The sequence below is a fragment of the Akebia trifoliata genome, chromosome 14 (assembly GCF_017979445.1).
Source record: "Akebia trifoliata isolate Shusen 1 chromosome 14, ASM1797944v1, whole genome shotgun sequence".
Lineage (NCBI taxonomy): Eukaryota > Viridiplantae > Streptophyta > Magnoliopsida > Ranunculales > Lardizabalaceae > Akebia > Akebia trifoliata.
Window position 1 is genome coordinate 29854208 of NC_141388.1, and position 19384 is coordinate 29873591.

General features: G+C 35.1%; 1 protein-coding gene across 1 annotated transcript; it reads left to right on the forward strand.

The window, feature by feature from the left end:
- Positions 1 to 14725: 14725 nt before the first annotated feature.
- Positions 14726 to 16906, forward strand: LOC147386702 (nudix hydrolase 2-like). Its single transcript, XM_086424602.1, has 5 exons — positions 14726 to 14781; positions 15089 to 15161; positions 15466 to 15543; positions 15634 to 15668; positions 16272 to 16906. Exons 1-5 carry the CDS (start codon positions 14726 to 14728, stop codon positions 16456 to 16458), a joined length of 429 nt encoding a protein of 142 aa, XP_086280728.1. The 3' UTR covers positions 16459 to 16906.
- Positions 16907 to 19384: the final 2478 nt, after the last annotated feature.

Sequence of the window (19384 nt, forward strand, 5' to 3'; positions counted from 1 at the left end):
GTAGACGAAGATTTGATGAAATCCCCCATGACTAAGTTGTTTTTGCTCTGTTTCCTTATCTACACTTCTTTAAATTTCATCTACGTTGTCTCCAAGTCCGAAACGTAACTGACCAATCGAAGAAAAATAAGTTTCAAGAACGAGAGGCGACTGGCGATGCCCTAGGATATCCTTATATGTAAGTTCAATATCCCTTTTTCAATTTTTAGATTATTTTTTTGTTGGAACAGCCTGATCAAATCGTGGAAATCCAATCAAATTGTAAAATTTGGTTTGTTTTTTTTTTTTTTTTTTTCGGTGCCATATGATTTTTTAATTGACTATCAATGTAATTTTGCTAGAAATTAGGGATTCGAGGTTTTTTAGTTCAATTTAAGGCTGGTTTTTTCCAAAAGTGAAAATGATCTCTCCATCTTAGCCTGATCTCTCCCTCTCTTTTTTTAGTTTGTTCGATAATGCTTTTTGAATCATGGATTTGCATTAAAAAATTTAGCATGAGTTAGCATGAGTTGAGTTACTTCTATAAGCTATTCCTAATTTGCATATTACATCATATATGTGGTATCTTTCATGGTAACCTATTTGTATACCTCTTTTTGTGTTGCTAGATTATTGTTGCAATCTATTCTCATTCATATTTTGTGATCTATCTGAAAATTTATTAGGTAAACACTTCATCATAGTTCAGTATGAATTAACTCATTTTTTTCTTTTTATAATTTTTTGGGAATCCAATTTCTTATGAATCAAACTCATTTAGTTGGAGTTCTTTTTTATGATTTGATGCTGCAGTTTTTTCAGTCCTTTTTATTTATTCCCAAACTGCTCTGCTTAATTAATTTGTAGAAGTTGTCCCTCAAAAATTTTCCTCTAAGTATGTCGGATTGTGATTGTGTCTGTGACAAAGAGGGCTTTTATAGTGTTGAAACTTGAAAGTAGTTCCCAATATTTGGAAACAAGAAATGTATGTATAAATCTTGTTATACTATTGGGAGTAAAGATTACATAGGAAGACAAGTACAGGTTGCAATGAGTTGGTTCTGGTTTGGTTCCTATGAAAATAAGAATTATAAGAATTGTAACCTTTAGATTATTTTGAGGTACCCTTAATGGCTTCGAAAAGAGACTACTCGCAGTTTATTTATTATTATTAAATTCTTAACAATTGTATCTTACTTTAAGAATTCTCTCTTACATCAATTTCAATAAGGACACTGTAGACACCCCATTTTTGCACTCGTCTGATTAATCAACTCGTCAACCTGATCGCAACGGTTCCCAATGATGGATGTTTATTCCAATGCTTTATTTTGTTACCAGATATGTTTCAGAAATCCGGATGAGGTATCTCGAACTGACAAAACTTAGAAACCACGCTACGCTAGGAAAATACGACCCCAGGAACATAGAAATCATCATCTTGCAGACCAAAAAGAAGCTTCACGATAAAAATCACTAAAAATGACCAAATTACTAAAATACCCCTAACATCAAAACAACCCTAGAGCCTACATTATGCTTAGGAAAACCCATTCAAACACATAAAACAATAAATCGAAACTAAATAAATCATTTCGCTAATTTTCACAGAATTTGACAAAATTACGAAAATACCCCTCATAAAATTCACGATCATTTCACACAAAAAATTTTATAAATGACAAAAACCAATATTCCCATTGAATTTCTTATGAAAAACTGATTCTAAAACATCCTGGACCATTGAAAAACGACTTAAAACGTAAAAAATCCTCTCCTAGGGCAAAACGGTAATTTTACAACTTTAATAATTAAAAATTTTGAAATTAATAAATAAATCATTAAATAACGTAAATTGAAACATTAAAGTCAATCAAGTAAGACTAAAGTCAAGATATTAAAAGCCAACCAAGAAAGACTAAAGTCAAGATATTAAAAGCCAACCAAGAAAGACTAAAGTCAAAATATTAAAGTCAATCTCATAAGACTAAAGTCAAAACCCTAAATCAAAATCCTAATCTAAACTAATCAAGTCAATCTCATGAGACTAAAGTCAAAACCCTAATCTAAACTAATCAAGTCAATCTCATAAGACTAAAAGTCAAAACCCTAAATTAAAACCCTAAAGATTAAGTCCATCTCATAAGACCAAAGTCTAAACCCTAATTGAAACCCTAAAAGAAATCCTAATCAAACCCTAATTCTCCTAAAAAACTTTATAAATAGGAGCCTCCACACCCTATTTTCGTATCAAAGAAAAAATCCTAGAAAAAGTAGGTGAAGAAGCCTCCACAACCTCCCCAAAACCCTAATTTTGGAGCCCCAAATCTTTACCTAACACCCCCACTTAGATTTTAGCCTAAAAAACACCTAGAAACCTTTCAAAAAACCCCAAAAATCTATAATAAATTCAAAGCATCCAGATCCAAGAAGGAGATACCTTGCCTCAGAGATCAGAAATCAGATCCGGAGACAGAACAAAGTAAGGAGTACGGTACAAGGAGTAGTTTCACCAGATCTGAGAGAATAGAACCTTTGCATATCGAAAGTAACATTTTTTCTATTTTTTTATCTAGGTTTTGATCATTAGCAATGTAGTCTTACTTGGGATAAGTAGAGACCGGCATTGGCGGGGCGGGGTTGGTACCTAACACCTTCCAACCCCGTAACATGATCCCCAGATTTAGATTTTCTGTAGTAGATTAGTTTTTTATCCATTTTAGAGTCAGTTTGGTTCCTAGACCATAATAATTAGGTGACGACTCCCAAATCTTAAGGGTCAAAAGTGGATCCGCATACCCCACGGATCGAGGGCACTTTCAGTGGCGACTCCGCTGGGGACTATTGAGGATCAAACTTGAAAAACCCCAAGTATGGGAGGATTGCCAAGATGACCTAGTTTTTTTTTATTATTTAGTTCGATTTATTTTATTTTTATTTTTTTGTTTATTTATTTTTGTGACTTGATTGTAGATGATTTTGGGTATTGCATTTTTTTTCAATTAAGGATCACTTTTTGATGACCCCTAAATAATAAAATATTCAAATTGACATATGAAAATAATGGAATGATGAAGGTTGGGACAGTAATGTTAAAACATTTTTACAAAATATTCTAGTAAGAATTAAGTCCAAGAACCTGTTAATAAAACGTAGATCTCATCGAGTAGATTAATTTAGAATCTAAGTTCACTCGATTTCGTTATCAGAAGCTTTAGATATCATCGATGCAAGTTCAATCTATAAATCTAGATTTGTTACTGAATGAAGGTTGGGACAACAATGTTAAAACGTTTTTACAGAATATTTTAGTGAGAATTAAGTCTGGGAACCTATTAATAAAACGTAGATCTCATCGAGTAGATTAATTTAGAATTTGAGTTCACTCAATTTCGTTATCGGAAGTCTTAGATATCATCAATGCAAGTTCAACCTGTAAATCTGGAATTGTTTTTTAATGAAGGTTGGGACAGCAATGTTAAAACGTTTTTACAGAATATTCTAGTGAGAACTAAGTTTAGGCATCTTTAATAAAATGTAGATCTCATCGAGTAGATTAATTTAGAACCTGAGTTCACTAGATTTCGTTATCGGAAGCCTTAGATATCATCGATGCAAGTTCGGATTGTATTTTCCTAATTCACAAAAAATCCGAATTTATCTAATGTTAGCACAATTAATGTTCCTAAGAGTGAGCTCATCTCAACCATTGTCATTCTATCATCAATGTAACATCTATTGGAATCTCGATTTATTTTGGATCACCCAAAAGTGATCATTGATTGGACCTTAAAAATTATAAAAATTATGCCTATTGCAATGTTTGTTTGATTAATTATTATATGTCATGCTCATTAATTGATTTGCCATGATCTTGATAGATATTTTTTGATATGCATACTTTGATCTTAATCTTGATGTGATGAATTATGTGGGTAATATTCATATGATATTCATGTTGTGATGGTTTGATTAGGCCGATGGACCCATTTATTTGAAAAGGCCCGGGGCACACCCCACCCTGTTGTGCACACACCACATGCACGTTTACTGTTTTACCCACTTACACGTCCCATATAGCCAACGTGGCACTAGTGCGTGGCCCGATCTCTTCGGAGATGCGACGTCATTCATGAAAACCACAACTCCAGTCACGTACCTTAGGGTATATCAAACTGGGGCATCAATACCGTCTGATCAGGTGATTCTGAGAGATATATTGATGCACCCAGGCTGGAGCGACCTGAGCCTTTGACCTATTGTAAGCCACACAGTCACATGTCCCGATTGCCAACGTAGTACTAGTACGTGGTCGGTCCCCTCGTGGGATGCCAAACCATTTATGAAAGCTACAACTCTTGACTCGTACCCGTAGGTATAAAAAATAATCTAAGTATATCAATTGCACTTCTTGGTCAAAATCGGTGCCTAAGCGAGATCTTGCCCCGTTGTACCCTACTGTACGAGGGGGATAGACTACGTCTATTCTAGACGAGAGGTATTTAAGTGGGCCCTTGCTCAGCATTGTGCGCCACCTCTCAACTGGAGATCAAACTGGCTGTTTTTGGCTTCAGAGAAGTGAGTTGAGGTTTTAGATTATCACCTATACGGTATATCAAACCAAGTCACCACGTATCGAGAGGTATATAGGTGTATTTGGGCAGGGGTGGCCAGATAAAATGCATTGCACGTAGTAAGCTTAGAGTCTAGAAACCTTCCCTGTAGGCCACGACTCGAACTTATCGTGGGTGTTCCCGGGTTGCTCCATTTAATCTAACCAAAAGGTAAGTGGGCGGACCGATCCACACCGTTCAAATTAAACCCGCAATATCGGTCCGACCCAACTGGTAAAATGCACCAATCAATTTGAACCAATTAAACCAGTTGGCCCAATTGACAAATGGATCTAACTGAACAACATCAAATCGGTTAGACCAATTGGTTTTTAGGTTCAAAGATTCAACCTAGCTCATACCGAAAAGATGCAATCAGGAGGTCAAACTAATTAGTCTGACCCAAGGTTCAACCCCAACCAGGGGTAGACCCGTAATTAACTTCTTTCACCCTTGTGGTCTTTATAGACTTATAATGCATTTGGACTTAATGTTTACAACCGGACTTGGGCTAAATCATGTCAAATTTCTTTTTATCATGTGGTTAAGAATCCAACCTTCTGAGTCAATAGTTGATCCTGATTTACTTCTAATTAGGTAATAATTACTCATCGGCATTCTAAACCAACCGTGCCACTTTGGGTCCGTGAAAAGAGTCGTCTCAACAGAGTACATTTGTCAAGCCCAAGTAGTCAACACTCTCCACAAGAAGAAACAAGTACAATGGATGAAGCAACACTCCGTCAGATTTTGGACTTCTTTCAAGTGCAGATTATTGCTTCTGTCCAGACACAAATTGAGGCCCTGAAGACTGAAAAGAAAAAAGATAAAGTTGTAGAACCTCAGGCCGTGTTTGATCTGGTTGAAGATTTTGAAGATGATCAAGTGTCCTTTGACCCTGTATTAGCTCATCGAATAACTCAGGTAGAAACTGCATTGAAGAATATCAAGGATCCTGACGATCTCGCCCTTGGATTAGGGGCAATGACATTATTTCCTACAGTCCGTCTGCCAGAAAAGTTCATAATGCCAGATGTGGATAAATTTGATGGGACTGAATGTCCTAGGACTCACTTGAAAATATATGTCGGCATCATGCAGTCTCAGGGTCTGAGTGAAGAACAGATGGCCCAACTTTTTCAGAAAACCTTACAGGTCCTGCCTTACGCTGGTTAATGTCACTAGACTCGTCTCGAATAAGAATATGGTATGAATTGATGAAAGAGTTCATTGGTCGATACTCCTTTAACACAGACATTGAACTCACAAGAAGAGATCTAGAAACAACTAAGCAGAAGTCCGAGAAAACCTTCATAGAATTCATTGCTCGATGGAGAGCTAAAGCCGCTCAGTTATGGGACCGACCTCAAGAAAAAAAGCAAGTTAAGATCATCCTCAGGAATCTTACTCCCAATTATGCCAAGTACTTGATGCCTCAATACTTGCCTACATTTCAATCTCTTCTTGAAGCCGGAAACCAAGTCGAGGATGCCTACTCTTCGGGACTTTTTGGCAACTCGTCTGAGTCAAAACCCAAACACTTCAAACCCAGTACAAATTCCTTGCAAGTGGCCCACACATCTTTTGCCCTAGCTCCTCAAGCCACTCAATCCTCACAAGCCAAGCCTAGGAGACAATTCTCCAATCTCGGGATGTCCCTTAGTGTTGCCTACCAAAAACTAATGAAAAGGGAACTGTTGATACCGTTACAACCCAAGCCGTTGCCTAACCCTCTCCCTCCAAACTTGGACAATGGACAATTCTGTGAATTCCATCAAATGCTCGGCCATATTCTGGATAGGTGCATTATCCTCCGCCATGCTATCCAAGACCTTATCGAACAAGGGAAAGTTACCATACCTGCTCCTAACGCGCCTAATATCAAAACTAACCCTTTGCCTACTTTTCAAAATCAACCCCACCTACTCTGAATCTAATATCCATGTCCAAACCTGAATCAGTTGACCCAGCTTCTTTTATCCGCTTGATTGGTCTTGATAGTGCATCTTTATTATGCCAGAATGGGATCATCTGCCCTAAGACAATGACAGAACTGAAAAGCAAGGACAATATGAAAGTAATGGGTTATTTAGAGTCAAACAAGCTTGAATCAGAACATGAAGGTATGGCAAAAGCGGACGAGCCTGAATCATCCCTCATAAAGATATCCAAAGTGGCATAAACCCTAGCGTTGTGTCCTTCCATTCATAATCATATCCCTATTTTCAATTTTTTTTTCTTTAAGTGTCAGTTGCGTCAATCTTTAAATTCAGTCAGTCAGTTCCATTATGTTAAGATTTATTTTTTAATCAAGTTGGTAGGTCTATGTCTTTTTATTCTAATAAAGTAAATAAGCTTTTGATTATCATGCGTGCAATAATAATGTGAACATAAAATCTAACATGAAGAATGACTCAGAGCTCACTAATTGAACTTGATAAATATTGGAATAGGAGAATACACTCAAGAAGTGCATATTGGTACTACATTATCCTCAAAAGAACATGAGAAAATGATGAATTCATTTAAGAAATTCAGCAGTATTTTCGCATGATCTCATGAGGATATGGTAAATGCGAACACTATTTTACCTTTCGGATTGCACCAAAATGGATCAAAACTTACTGTCAAGAATGAACATCAAAGCCAAAGATCATCAGGAATGATGTAATTGAAACCGTTGACAAAGATGCCAAGATTTACAAGAAGGAATCCCTCATAAAGGATAAAGGATTTTCTCGGAGTTATAGAAGAAGTGAACAGTCGAATGCGAAAAACTTAATCATATTTTACAAAAGAAGATTGAAAGTAGTTCATTCTCAAAAGAAGATCGAAAGCGGTTTATTCTCAAAAGAAGATCTCGCTCGACAAAGTAATCAAGACATTGAGTTCCCAGAACCTTGACCAGATCAAGTAACTTTCACTAAAGGAGGCCTTCTTTGGCCAAACTATTCTCTTATCTTGCCAAGAAAGAAAAATGACCCTCTTTAGCCCCTTGCAGCCTCTAAAAAAATTCAATAGTCTTTCTCTTTCTAAACCATACCAACTAACCTTGGGAGGGAAATCTTGTATGAACTACGTTTTGACCTGATCCCAAAAAGAAAAAAAAATGATTTGGGGTACGTAGGCAACCTGAGAAGTTACTTCAGGCCCGGTCACAACAAAAAACAAAATATACATTCTCTTAAAGAAAGTGTCATCGAAAGGGAAACCCCCTGTTGAAATGTGCAAAAGAAAATAATACCAAAAAGGGGTATTAGAATAAGAGAATCAAAAGAATTGAAGGAAAAGAAAAGAAACCCAAACTAGGGGCATTGAAAAAAAAAAGAATAAAAAAATGATGATAAAAATGCCTAACTAGGGGCATTAGAAAGAAAGAGACTTAAGAAAGTTGTCTAAAAAGGAGAATGTCATACTAGGGGCATTTTGGGAAGTTGAGCCTTATACATTTTCTTTCTAAACCATGTCCTAAGCCCACCTACTAAGTCCTCCTGAATGTTAATTGATTTGGTTAAGGTCCAGAGAACCAAAGGTTGTCAAGTTGAGTATCCAAGATCATCAAAAATAAAGAAGCCCGCTAAGTTGAAAATCCGAAAGGACGACTTAGGCAAAAGTTAGGGCATAACAAAAAAAACAAGACTGCTAGGTTGAAAACCTGAAAAGGCGATCTAGGCAAAAATCAAGGCATCTTCAAAAAAAGAAAAATAAAGCCCGCTAGATTGAAAACCTGAAGAGGCGATCTAGGCAAAAATTAGGGCATCATCAAATCGAAGAAAGATCCCACCAAGAAAGAAAATTCAGAATAAAAGCTTACACAGAAGTTGGAGAATGTAGAAAATTGTTCAAGACAATGTTGAAGTTGAAGAAACTCAGAAGCCTTTCTTTTGAACATTGCAAGATCTTTAGTAGCGTCTGCTAATGGGAAATGTAGATTCATTGACCACTTTAAAGAGGAAGATCTTATATTTCAATATTTATCAAAGCCCAGCTCAAGCATTTTTTAAAAAGAAATTCGAAAGAGAATGATCATTTCCTTATTGCACATATGATAATCTCAAGAGTCTTGAATTTAAAGGAATGTCAATTCTTTTGTCTTTCATTTATTGGAGTCTGTAGTCCATTTTCCATATTTTTCAAATGTAATCCAGCCCATCAGTTTCACAGTCAAGTTTCAGATGTAAGTCAACCTTGAAACTAGGGGCATTTTTGAGACTAACTTCGAATTTGAAATTTGCATTCTTAATCCCATGATCAAAAGGAAAATCTTATTCAGATGCATAATTATGAATCCAGATGCATGATAAGCCAATAAAAGGTCAATTTCTTAATCGTTGAGTTCGATAATACTGAATCTTCAATTGATCCAAGCCCGAAAAGCGTGGCTCCATTGAGTTCGAGTCCGAGAAACAAGACTCCAGCTCCTTTGAATCATAAAATGAGTTAATAGGATTGTTTAAGTTCCTGCGAACCCAAGCCCGAGAAACGTGGCTCCAGCAAGTTCGAGTCCGAGAAACGAGACTCTAACCGTTTTTTAATCATAAAATGAGTTAACAGGATTGTTTAAGTTCCTGCAAACCTTAGCCCGAGAAACGTGGCTCCAGCAAGTTCGAGTCCGACAAGCGAGACTCCAACTGTGAATTAACAGGATTTTTTAAGTTCCTATAAACCTTAGCCAGAGTCCGAGAAACGAGACCCCAGCTTTGTTTGAATCATAGAATGAATTAACGGGATTGTTTAAGTTCCTGTAAACCTCAGTTCGAGTCCAAAAAACGAGACTCCAACCATTTGAAATAGGATTGTTTAAGTTCCTATAAACCTCAGTTCGAATCCGAGAAACGAGACTCCAATTTTTAACAGGATTTTTAAGTTCCTATCAACCTTAACGCGAGTCCGATAAACGAGACTCAAACTTTTTCTTACTCTAAAAAAAAAAAAGAATTTTGATAGGATTTAATAAAGTTCCTACATCACCTGATTCTGATTGTGTTATGATTATCTCCTTTTTTCAAACTTGTCATAATTTAAATATCCTATGATTGATTTCATTGCATATATACATTCCAGTTTGAATCATCATTGTCGGCGAGAGAAGATCTCCAGGACCTGACATTTTTTGTTATCGATGAGGGATTAATCTCAATGATCCGATAGATTATTTCGTGAGCATCACACCATTGCACACACGTGCATGTTAGCATAAGTCAAGGAGAATTTTTCAAAATTCGAAGATTTGACATTTTTAGTCCAGGGAGAACTTACCTTCAAGGATCTGGACGCCCTGACGAACCACCAAATCAAGCTGCAAAAATGAACTGTCACTAGCTTTGGCATTTGGATATGGCACTATCTACCGAAATAGATTTGCTATCTAGTTTGCTTCAACCCTCTGTCAAATAGGGGCATCTGTAGACACCCCATTTTTGCACTCGCCTGATTAATCAACTCGTCAACCTGATCGCAACGGTTCCCAATGATGGATGTTTATTCCAATGCTTTATTTTGTTACCAGATATGTTTCAGAAATCCGGATGAGGTATCTCGAACTGACAAAACTTAGAAACCACGCTACGCTAGGAAAATACGACCCCAGGAACATAGAAATCATCATCTTGCAGACCAAAAAGAAGCTTCACGATAAAAATCACTAAAAATGACCAAATTACCAAAATACCCCTAACATCAAAACAACCCTAGAGCCTACATTATGCTTAGGAAAACCCATTCAAACACATAAAACAACAAATCGAAACCAAATAAATCATTTCGCTAATTTTCACAGAATTTGACAAAATTACGAAAATACCCCTCATAAAATTCACGACCATTTCACACAAAAAATTTATAAATGACAAAAACCAACATTCCCATTGAATTCCTTATGAAAAACTGATTCCAAAACATCCTGGACCATTGAAAAACGACTTAAAACGTAAAAAATCCTCTCCGAGGGCAAAATGATAATTTTACAACTTTAATAATTAAAATTTTTGAAATTAATAAATAAATCATTAAATAACGTAAATTGAAACATTAAAGTCAATCAAGTAAGACTAAAGTCAAGATATTAAAAGTCAACCAAGAAAGACTAAAGTCAAGATATTAAAAGCCAACCAAGAAAGACTAAAGTCAAAATATTAAAGTCAATCTCATAAGACTAAAGTCAAAACCCTAAATCAAAACCCTAATCTAAACTAATCAAGTCAATCTCATGAGACTAAAGTCAAAACCCTAATATAAACTAATCAAGTCAATCTCATAAGACTAAAAGTCAAAACCCTAAATTAAAACCCTAAAGATTAAGTCCATCTCATGAGACCAAAGTCTAAACCCTAATTGAAACCCTAAAAGAAACCTTAATTAAACCCTAATTTTCCTAAAAAACTTTATAAATAGGAGCCTCCACACCCTATTTTCGTATCAAAGAAAAAACCCTAGAAAAAGTAGGTGAAGAAGCCTCCACAACCTCCCCAAAACCCTAATTTTGGAGTCCCAACTCTTTACCTAACACCCCCACTTCGATTTTAGCCTAAAAAACACCTAGAAACCTTTCAAAAAACCCCAAAAATCTATAATAAATTCAAAGCATCCAGATCCAAGAAGGAGATACCTTACCTCGGAGATCAGAAATCAGATCCGGAGACAGAACAAAGCAAGGAGTACAGTACAAGGAGTAGTTTCACCAGATTTGAAGGAATAGAACCTTTACGTATCGAAGGTAACATTTTTCTATTTTTTTATCTAGGTTTTGGTCATTAGCAATGTAGTCTTACTTGGGATAAGTAGAGACCGGCATTGGCGGGGCGGGGTTGGTGCCTAACACCTTCCAACCCCGTAACATGATCCCCGGATTCAGATTTTCTGTAGTAGATTAGTTTTTTATCCATTTTAGAGTAAGTTTGGTTCCTAGACCATAATAATTAGGTGGCGACTCCCAAACCTCAAGGGTCAAAAGCGGATCCGCGTACCCCGCGGATCCGCGTACCCCGCAGATCGAGGGCACTTTCAGACACTTAGAGAAAGAAAATTATCAAAAGTGATACTCTTTTAATCTCTTTTTCCACTTCTAGCCAATACTTTATGATCTTTCTAAAATATCAATTTATGTTGCAAGCTTGAATAATCTTGTAGTTGGAAATCAGGGTATATGTTTTTTTTTTATTGCTGAATGCACGCGATTTTGTTATGTGGCTTTGATGTGGCAAGGGCACATAATTGTATCCCGATGAAAAAGATCTATGGTTCTGCGTTCTTGCCAGTCTCGCCACATCAGCCATGTATCCAGCCGCATACCAAAACCTCATGCATTCATCAAGACTCTTTTTTTTAACTTGGAAGTTTGAAGATGAGTATTTGCAATTTATGAAGTCCTTTGTATTCTATTTTGTGGGTAAGGAGTCCAATTGTTAGTGTGCTGGTTTGTAAGATATGTATGCATTCTTTGCTCCATTTTTCTCAATCTTTCTTCCAAATGCTTTTGCAATTTATGTATGTATTCTTTGCTGCATCTCGTAGCCTTGCTCATTTTGTTATATAGAAAATAGAAGATAAATATAAAAGAACGAAACATAGACAATTTCTAGGATGGTTGGAAATCAGTATGTCTTCTAGTCATTTTACTTCTTCATGCTTATGCTGTAACACTTCTTGTCTTTAACTATTTCTAGGGATTGCTTGTGCCACTCTTAAAGGTCTGAAAATGGGTGATAAAACTCTAACTGTCCGCCGTGCGACTGCCGGGTTGGTGTTATTCAACAGATTTCATTCAATCTCTTGCCAATTTTGAATTTGGGGTATGCTATTTTTTCCTTTTTTTAGTGTTCCCTATTTGTTATATTTGTCACTCTTCTAATTTTTGGGCTACAAACTGTTGGATCTGGTATGAAAGAACTATTTGGATTCTCTTGAACAATTAACACATCTATTATTCAATAGATTACAAGTAATGTTGTGTTTTCATTGTTATTTAGATGTAACATTTCAAGGTTGTTGCTTCTTGATTTGTACACATCTACAACGGAGATTCTGACATTTATTTATTGTAGACTTGGTTTGTAAGATCTATTACTATAATTTTTAGATGCTTGGAGTGTAGAAAAAGAATCTATGTAAGTCGCAGATGTATGCATAAACAATACCAAAAAACAGAAAGTTACATGGTCAAATTGCAGAGGATCATCATCCGTAATGAAAGAAGCAGGCTATAAATAGACAACCGACGTAGTTGCCATATTTTTGGTTAATTTCACATTCCAACCATAATTAATTTTGCTTCAATGATCTATCTACAGAAGAAAGTTAGTGATGCCTTCTAAGCCATCAATTGGGCTAAGATGGTTATTTGGTTTCAAACTTGCTATAAACAAAATTTGTTTGGTTAACCTTTTAGATTTGTGACGGCGAGAACATATTCATATTATAGCAGCATGGTTACTCCATTGGGTGGTTCCTATGTAAGTTCCATTTGATACTTATTTTGCCTCAAATGTTAGACGTGATGATTATTTTTACTCTTTCGTTTAAAAACGCTATGTTTATATTCTTAATCCTTGAAATTCATCACTACTCTAAACTGGGTCCAATTGTGATTAGAAAGATAGGATTATTCAAGTAATTTTTGTTGTCAATGATCGTTGAGTGTGAGGGATGTTAGCTCTCTCTTTTTTCTCTTTCTATCCTTGCTAAGTTGCACTCCGTATGTTAGACTTCATTTTTTGGTTTTATCAAGCATGCCCAGTTAGTTTTATCTTACTGTATGTCTTCATTAGACTGCAATATTCTGTTTGAGAGAACAAGATTTGTTGACACGTTTTGCTGCTGAAGTAACAAGGCATCAAGAACTGGGGCAGAGCAAAGAGTATGCATTCATCCTGGTAAGTGTTTTTCTTAATCACACATTGATTCTCTCTCATATATGTAATTATCCTTTGTAATGTTTGAATGGTGTGTCATAATATTTAATTGGAGAGAAATAATTTAAGAAATTAGGGTGTAATAAGTAAAAGATGGGGTGCCAATAGAAAACTCTTATTTAAGGCAAATATTTATTGAGTTGTGTTCTTCTTGCCAAAATGATGTACATGGCTTTGTTTTAGCAAATCTGATCATATAATCTTCTTGTTTGATGAATAGTTTGTTGTTCTTCTTCGTCTATTAACACTTTCTGTTAATGGCTGCCTTGAAGGTTGGTTTGCTTACGAGTGCACCCAATGTTCACTCTCTTGCATCCTACCGAAGTTTTCGTGACATTCGTTTCTATCAAGAGAATTGCTTTCTCTTTCCACTCTTCACGCATCGTTATCAACATCACTTGCGTTACTGCATGAAACATCACGAAACACAACTGATGGTTCTGTATATTTGGATATGTTTTGCGTTACAAGCATTAGATTGTTCATTGTTACCTATTGGTAACATATTGTGGTTCTTTTAATTATTCCTCTTTGTTATTATATCATCTTTAAGCTCTTATGAAAAAAAAATTATACCGTCGTGAATCCGACACTCCTTGCAGCTACGTTTACTGTCTTTAAATTTTTTGTTATTAGACCATTTTTTATCTTTATTATTTGTTTAAAAGTTTTATACTGACCACTTCGATATCTTACTTGGGATTAGGTTCAAATTCTTTCACCATTGACATTTTTATCCCAATTTTGAGTTGTTTCTACATATAAAAAAAGGGGATTTTGAGTTTTTTTTTTTTTTCTTTTTATTTATGATTTCTGTTTTATCTGTGTCCAAGTGCTTGATGGGGTTTCATGTTTTCTTGACAAGCGAAACTGTTTCAATTCCAATAAGTACTTGATTCCTGCAACTTTGTTAGAGCTATGATTTGTGATATATTAATGTTTCTAGACGGTTTAACTTAAATGTGTGGAACTTAGGTAGAGTCTCCTAAACCACTATAATATAATTGGAAACTTTAGGTACATCTGTATCAGTTCATAACAATAATGCTATAGAGTTCTTTCCCCATCATTTTAATTTCTTTGTTTCTGCAGGTTTGTTCTCTCTCCTTCTCTCTCAGTTTAGGATGTATGGAAGCAAAGTAAAGTTATTCTTGAGATTCTAAATTCTTTGATGTGTCTAATAGGATTATAAGAAGCTGGGTTTGCCAGCATTGCTAAATCAAGATGGGGGAGCGCTCATTCTTTGATATAATGATCAATAACCTTTGTTCAACAAGCAGGTAAAATTATTCGAAATCTTTCAACCTAAAAAATGACTTGTAACATTTGAATTATTTGTATCTAGAATCCTTAAACACTACAAAGTAGAATATTAATGATTTCAATCAAGAACTGCATTGCCACATACCTAAATTGCAAAATTAAGACTTGAAATTGTTTATGAGAGATGGGAATTTGTTTAATGTTGTGGCAGTGCATGAGTTCTATTTTTCATTTTGAGAAAAGGTACTTTGCAGTCATAAATAGTAAGCCTATGCTTTTCAAACTTGTGCTTAGTGATTTTTATTTAATTTACATTTAACAAAGGATCTGTTTTTATAATTTCCATGTTCTCTTCCTGCGTGTGGTTTCTGTTGCAGAGGTTAAGATGCCGGAGGAGGTACTCATGTTTCAACAACAGTGCACGCTTGTCATTATATGTCTAATGTCTATACTCTTATTCGAAAAAGAGGGGCACGTGTTATACTGAGGGCATAAGTAACGGTCACTCTCCTCAGCAAGAGCGTGATGCTATCCTTCCTCTCTTTTTACAACATACAAAAAAGAAAAAAAACAAAAGAATTTGTGGAAGTTCCCTATTGGAATTGTTGATGAGGTATTGGCCATGGAATTGAGGAAGTCTTTCATTTAGTAAAGAATATGCATAAATCTTATCACAGTTAACTGTCCTCTTTCACATACAGGGTAAGGATATTTGTACGGCGGCACTCAGGGAAATCAAAGAACAAACGGGAGTAGGTGATAAATATTCAGTTTATAAGGTCAAGTGAATTTGAAATTGTGCATGTTTTTATGTCTTCATAAGCTGGTGTAGATGTTGTTAACAAGATTTTGGTTTTCTAATGTCACAGATTGACACAGAATTTGTGGAATTACTAGCATTCAGGTACTAAATTTTCTTAGTATCTACAGTTCCTTGTACAACTAAACTTGTTTAATTTTTTTTTTTAAGTTTGGTTGTAGATGTGACTCTTTTTATAGAAATGTTGGACTCAAAACCATTTTGTGTTATTTCCTTAATCCTGAACCAAGGTCCTTGTCTTCTTGAGTTATGATCTTTGAAACGTTATATTGGATAAATGTGTAGTATTAATTAATAATTACCATCCATAAAACCATTACTAGAATCATTCAATGGGTATCTAAGAGATTTTATAGTTGAACAATCAATGTGATCAGACCAGCTCAACCATGCTCTAAAATCATTCTGTTTGATGGTTGTGAAAAAGTGGGCATGTGATGCACATTCCTCAATGGTCCTCTCACCTAAAGTCATCTTTGTTGTGATATTGCAAGCTCTCAAACATTACATTTCTGAGCATTTCTAGATGTGTCATATAGAATAAATGCTAAGATTTAATTCACATCCCATTTTCTGTTCTCAAAAGTATATATGGATCAAGTAAAATATAAGTGTAATGAAAACATCTAGTCCCGCCGAGTTCACATTTTGAAGCTTTTTCAAGCTCTAAATTGGTTTAACTTGCAGGCAGTCTCACAAGGCATTCTCCGACAAGTCTGATTTATTCTTTGTATGCATGTTGAAGCCCCTATCCTTCAGCATTAAGATTCAAGTATTAGAGATCGAGCCAGCACATGTAAATCCTGGTCAACAACGGCCGGTTATACCATTTTCTTTCACAGTTTATAGCAAAGATTGGTACATCTTGTTTTAAAAGCATGTAAATGTTTCCAAATCCCATCAATCGGCTAATTACCCTTTACTTGTAGCCCAATTTTGAACAAACTCTTTCCAAACTTATGTTTAATGCTCTTGACAAGAGAACTCCAAGAAGAAAAAGAATCATATGAGGCACACTTGTTAGGCTTGGGACATGTGAAGAACTTGTTCTTCCTATCCATGTTATAGGACTCCCACCTACAATACTTATGCGTATTATAGGGTACTCATGCCATCACATTGTGATGGTTATCATCTACTGTTTAGCAGCTGTATTGTTAAAGTTTTAACAAAATGTTACTTATATTTCTGTGACCCAGTCCCCTAAGATATGTTGTATAAGCGTCTGTCTCTTTGAACCATTCCCATGCCTGACACATGTACCCTTAACATATGCCACAATTTTTGCATTGTAATTACTCTATGCTTAATGTTTTCCATGCTGTTTTATGACTGGAATCATACCTTGTAAAATGGCCCAAGACATTTGTAGTTGTTTCTCATGCTAGAGAGTTCCTGAACACAGCATTATTCTCTCTTTAACCCTTGAACATTCTTCTTCAATAATGTTCATTGATTTATTTTTTGTTTGGTAGAAATGTTCATTTCCTTAATACTTGATTGTTGTAATGTTTACAAGATCGTCTCTTCTTGTTTCAATTCTTTTTTTTTTTTTGTATGTGTGTGAAGATAGTTACAGATATTCTCCATTTACATGAACATATTGATTGACACTCAAACAAGATTACACGTACACAAGCTAAGGTGCAGTCATATTATTGTTACTTGGCGAGAACGTAATTCAGGTTGTTCATATTTTGCTTCTTTTATCATCATTGCTAGATTGCATGGGATTGTTAACATTTTATACTCTTATGATGTGTAGATGTATTTTAGTGGATAAGTTATTGGGCTGATTCTAAATACAACTGTAAGTGAGAATTTTTCATACTGGATCAGTTTGACCATTTAGACCACTTTTATCATTATCATCATCATCATAATTTTACCTGTATTGTAAAACTTAATGGGTACTTGTACCCAATGTTTAGAAAATCAAAATCTAGTGTAAACTTGGTCCTTTCTCAATTAAATTCAATTGTTTACTTTTCAAATATTAGTGACCACGTGATTATGTGGAGAAGAGGTGCAAGTTACTGATTTATGAAGAAAGTCTAATTAGAGTTAAATAAGGTCCAGATGAAGTAAAAAAAGATTACCTCTAATGGATTGTATATCTATCTATTTCAGAATTATTCTTTGTGATTTTTAGTTTGAACTGAATGTGAGTGTTGATTTGAAACAGGAGTGGGAGATCATTAATGATTTTTAGTTAGATTTATAAAATTTGAAGACGAGAGGCATTTGGGTCTTTTCATATTCTTAGTTGGGGTCTAGGTCATCAATGTCAAAACATAGGGGTATCTCCAATATTCAGCAACATGTGAAGGGGGGCAGGTGTAAAATATTTTTTTCTTTTAAAAATACCCTATATCCTTATTTTACTATCTTTTTTTTCTGACTATCTTGGACAGTCGTTTTTAAAAAACCACTCCTTTTAAAACGACTCTTTTTGCGATTGTAGGAACAGTTGTTTTTGGCGCATTATGACGTAGTGAGGGTAAATTCTCTTTAAGAAAAGTATTCTCTTTAAAGAAAAAGATATTTGTATGAATAGGAAAACAATTACAACTTTCTGTAAAAGCTTGGTTGAAGATAAATTTAATTGATCAGCCATTAATGTTTTCTTTGCTTCATTAGGAGATCACTTACATTCAAAAAATAATCTCTGTCGGAAACTATTCCAAAATTTGCAAGCTTGTGGAGATCATTTTTGTCATGCTTTGAGATACAAACACGTGTCTCTAAAGGATCGAACGGTATCAATGTAAAATATTAAGCGAAACCCTCAAACAACATAGAATCATTACAAACAAAAACAAGTATTTACCGTGACCTAACTTAGTACTTGGTGGGAGCTAAGCATGGTCAAAGGGTAATACAGAATCTCACCCCAACCCACTCAACTATTCAATAGAATAGTATTAATCGAGGAATAGCACGAAGGTTCACTAATCAAAATGATCCAAATAAAAGCAAAAAATCTAAATTTAGGTCGATAAATTCTATCAGTTTGGTAAAATATATTAAATCAATGAATTCAACATATCAGACCCAAAACCTCTGTACTAGTAAAGAAATGAATTTATTGTAATCTGAGCTCCCCTATGCACTGAATTTATTGACAAATACTTGTACATATAGTAATAAATGTGACATTCTCAGACTCACCCACCTCCAAATAGAGAAAATGTGCCAACTCAGCATTAATAGTATTGAAACACTATAAATCAAACTTTATTTAGAGCATTAATGGGGCATGGGCACATCTTTTTATGAAGAATGATTAACCACCATCTTGTTTAAACCTCACATGGAAAGACACTTGGACCAGTTATGTGGTAATACCTATCCTAGAAATCAAATTATTGAAACCACCCTCCAAGAATAAGAGGGGTTCAAAAAATAATTAAAGGTACCCACAAGAGAGAAACATGTCCTCTGCATTTTTACTATTCATCATCTATAGTCTACATATTTAAAATTCAGCAAAATTAGTTGATTTAAACATTCCTCGGGTGCTTGACTCTTCAAACTATAGTCTACATATTTAAAGATGTGTTTTTTTTTTTTTTTTTTTAGTTATTAAAATGACCTGTAACTTTTTAAAATTTATCTATAATCTCCTCCTCTAGTTAAGCTTGCTTCATTGAGGGATAAAATGGGTCTCCCATCCATTCGGATTGCAAGTTAGCCTTTTTTTTTTTTTTTTTTTTTTTTTTTTTTTGATATAAGTTTTGGTTGAGGGGACCCCTCCACGAAAACACTACTAGCAAGTGTAATTACAGATAAGATCTTCC

Excerpts from the sequence above, each read along its gene's own strand:
- LOC147386702 (XM_086424602.1), top strand. The coding sequence starts at position 14,726 with ATGGGGGAGCGCTCATTCTTTGATATAATGATCAATAACCTTTGTTCA. Across the intron at positions 14,782-15,088 it reads AACCTTTGTTCAACAAGCAG|GATCTGTTTTTATAATTTCC; the intron begins GTAAAATTATTC and ends CATTTAACAAAG. Across the intron at positions 15,669-16,271 it reads GTGGAATTACTAGCATTCAG|GCAGTCTCACAAGGCATTCT; the intron begins GTACTAAATTTT and ends TTTAACTTGCAG.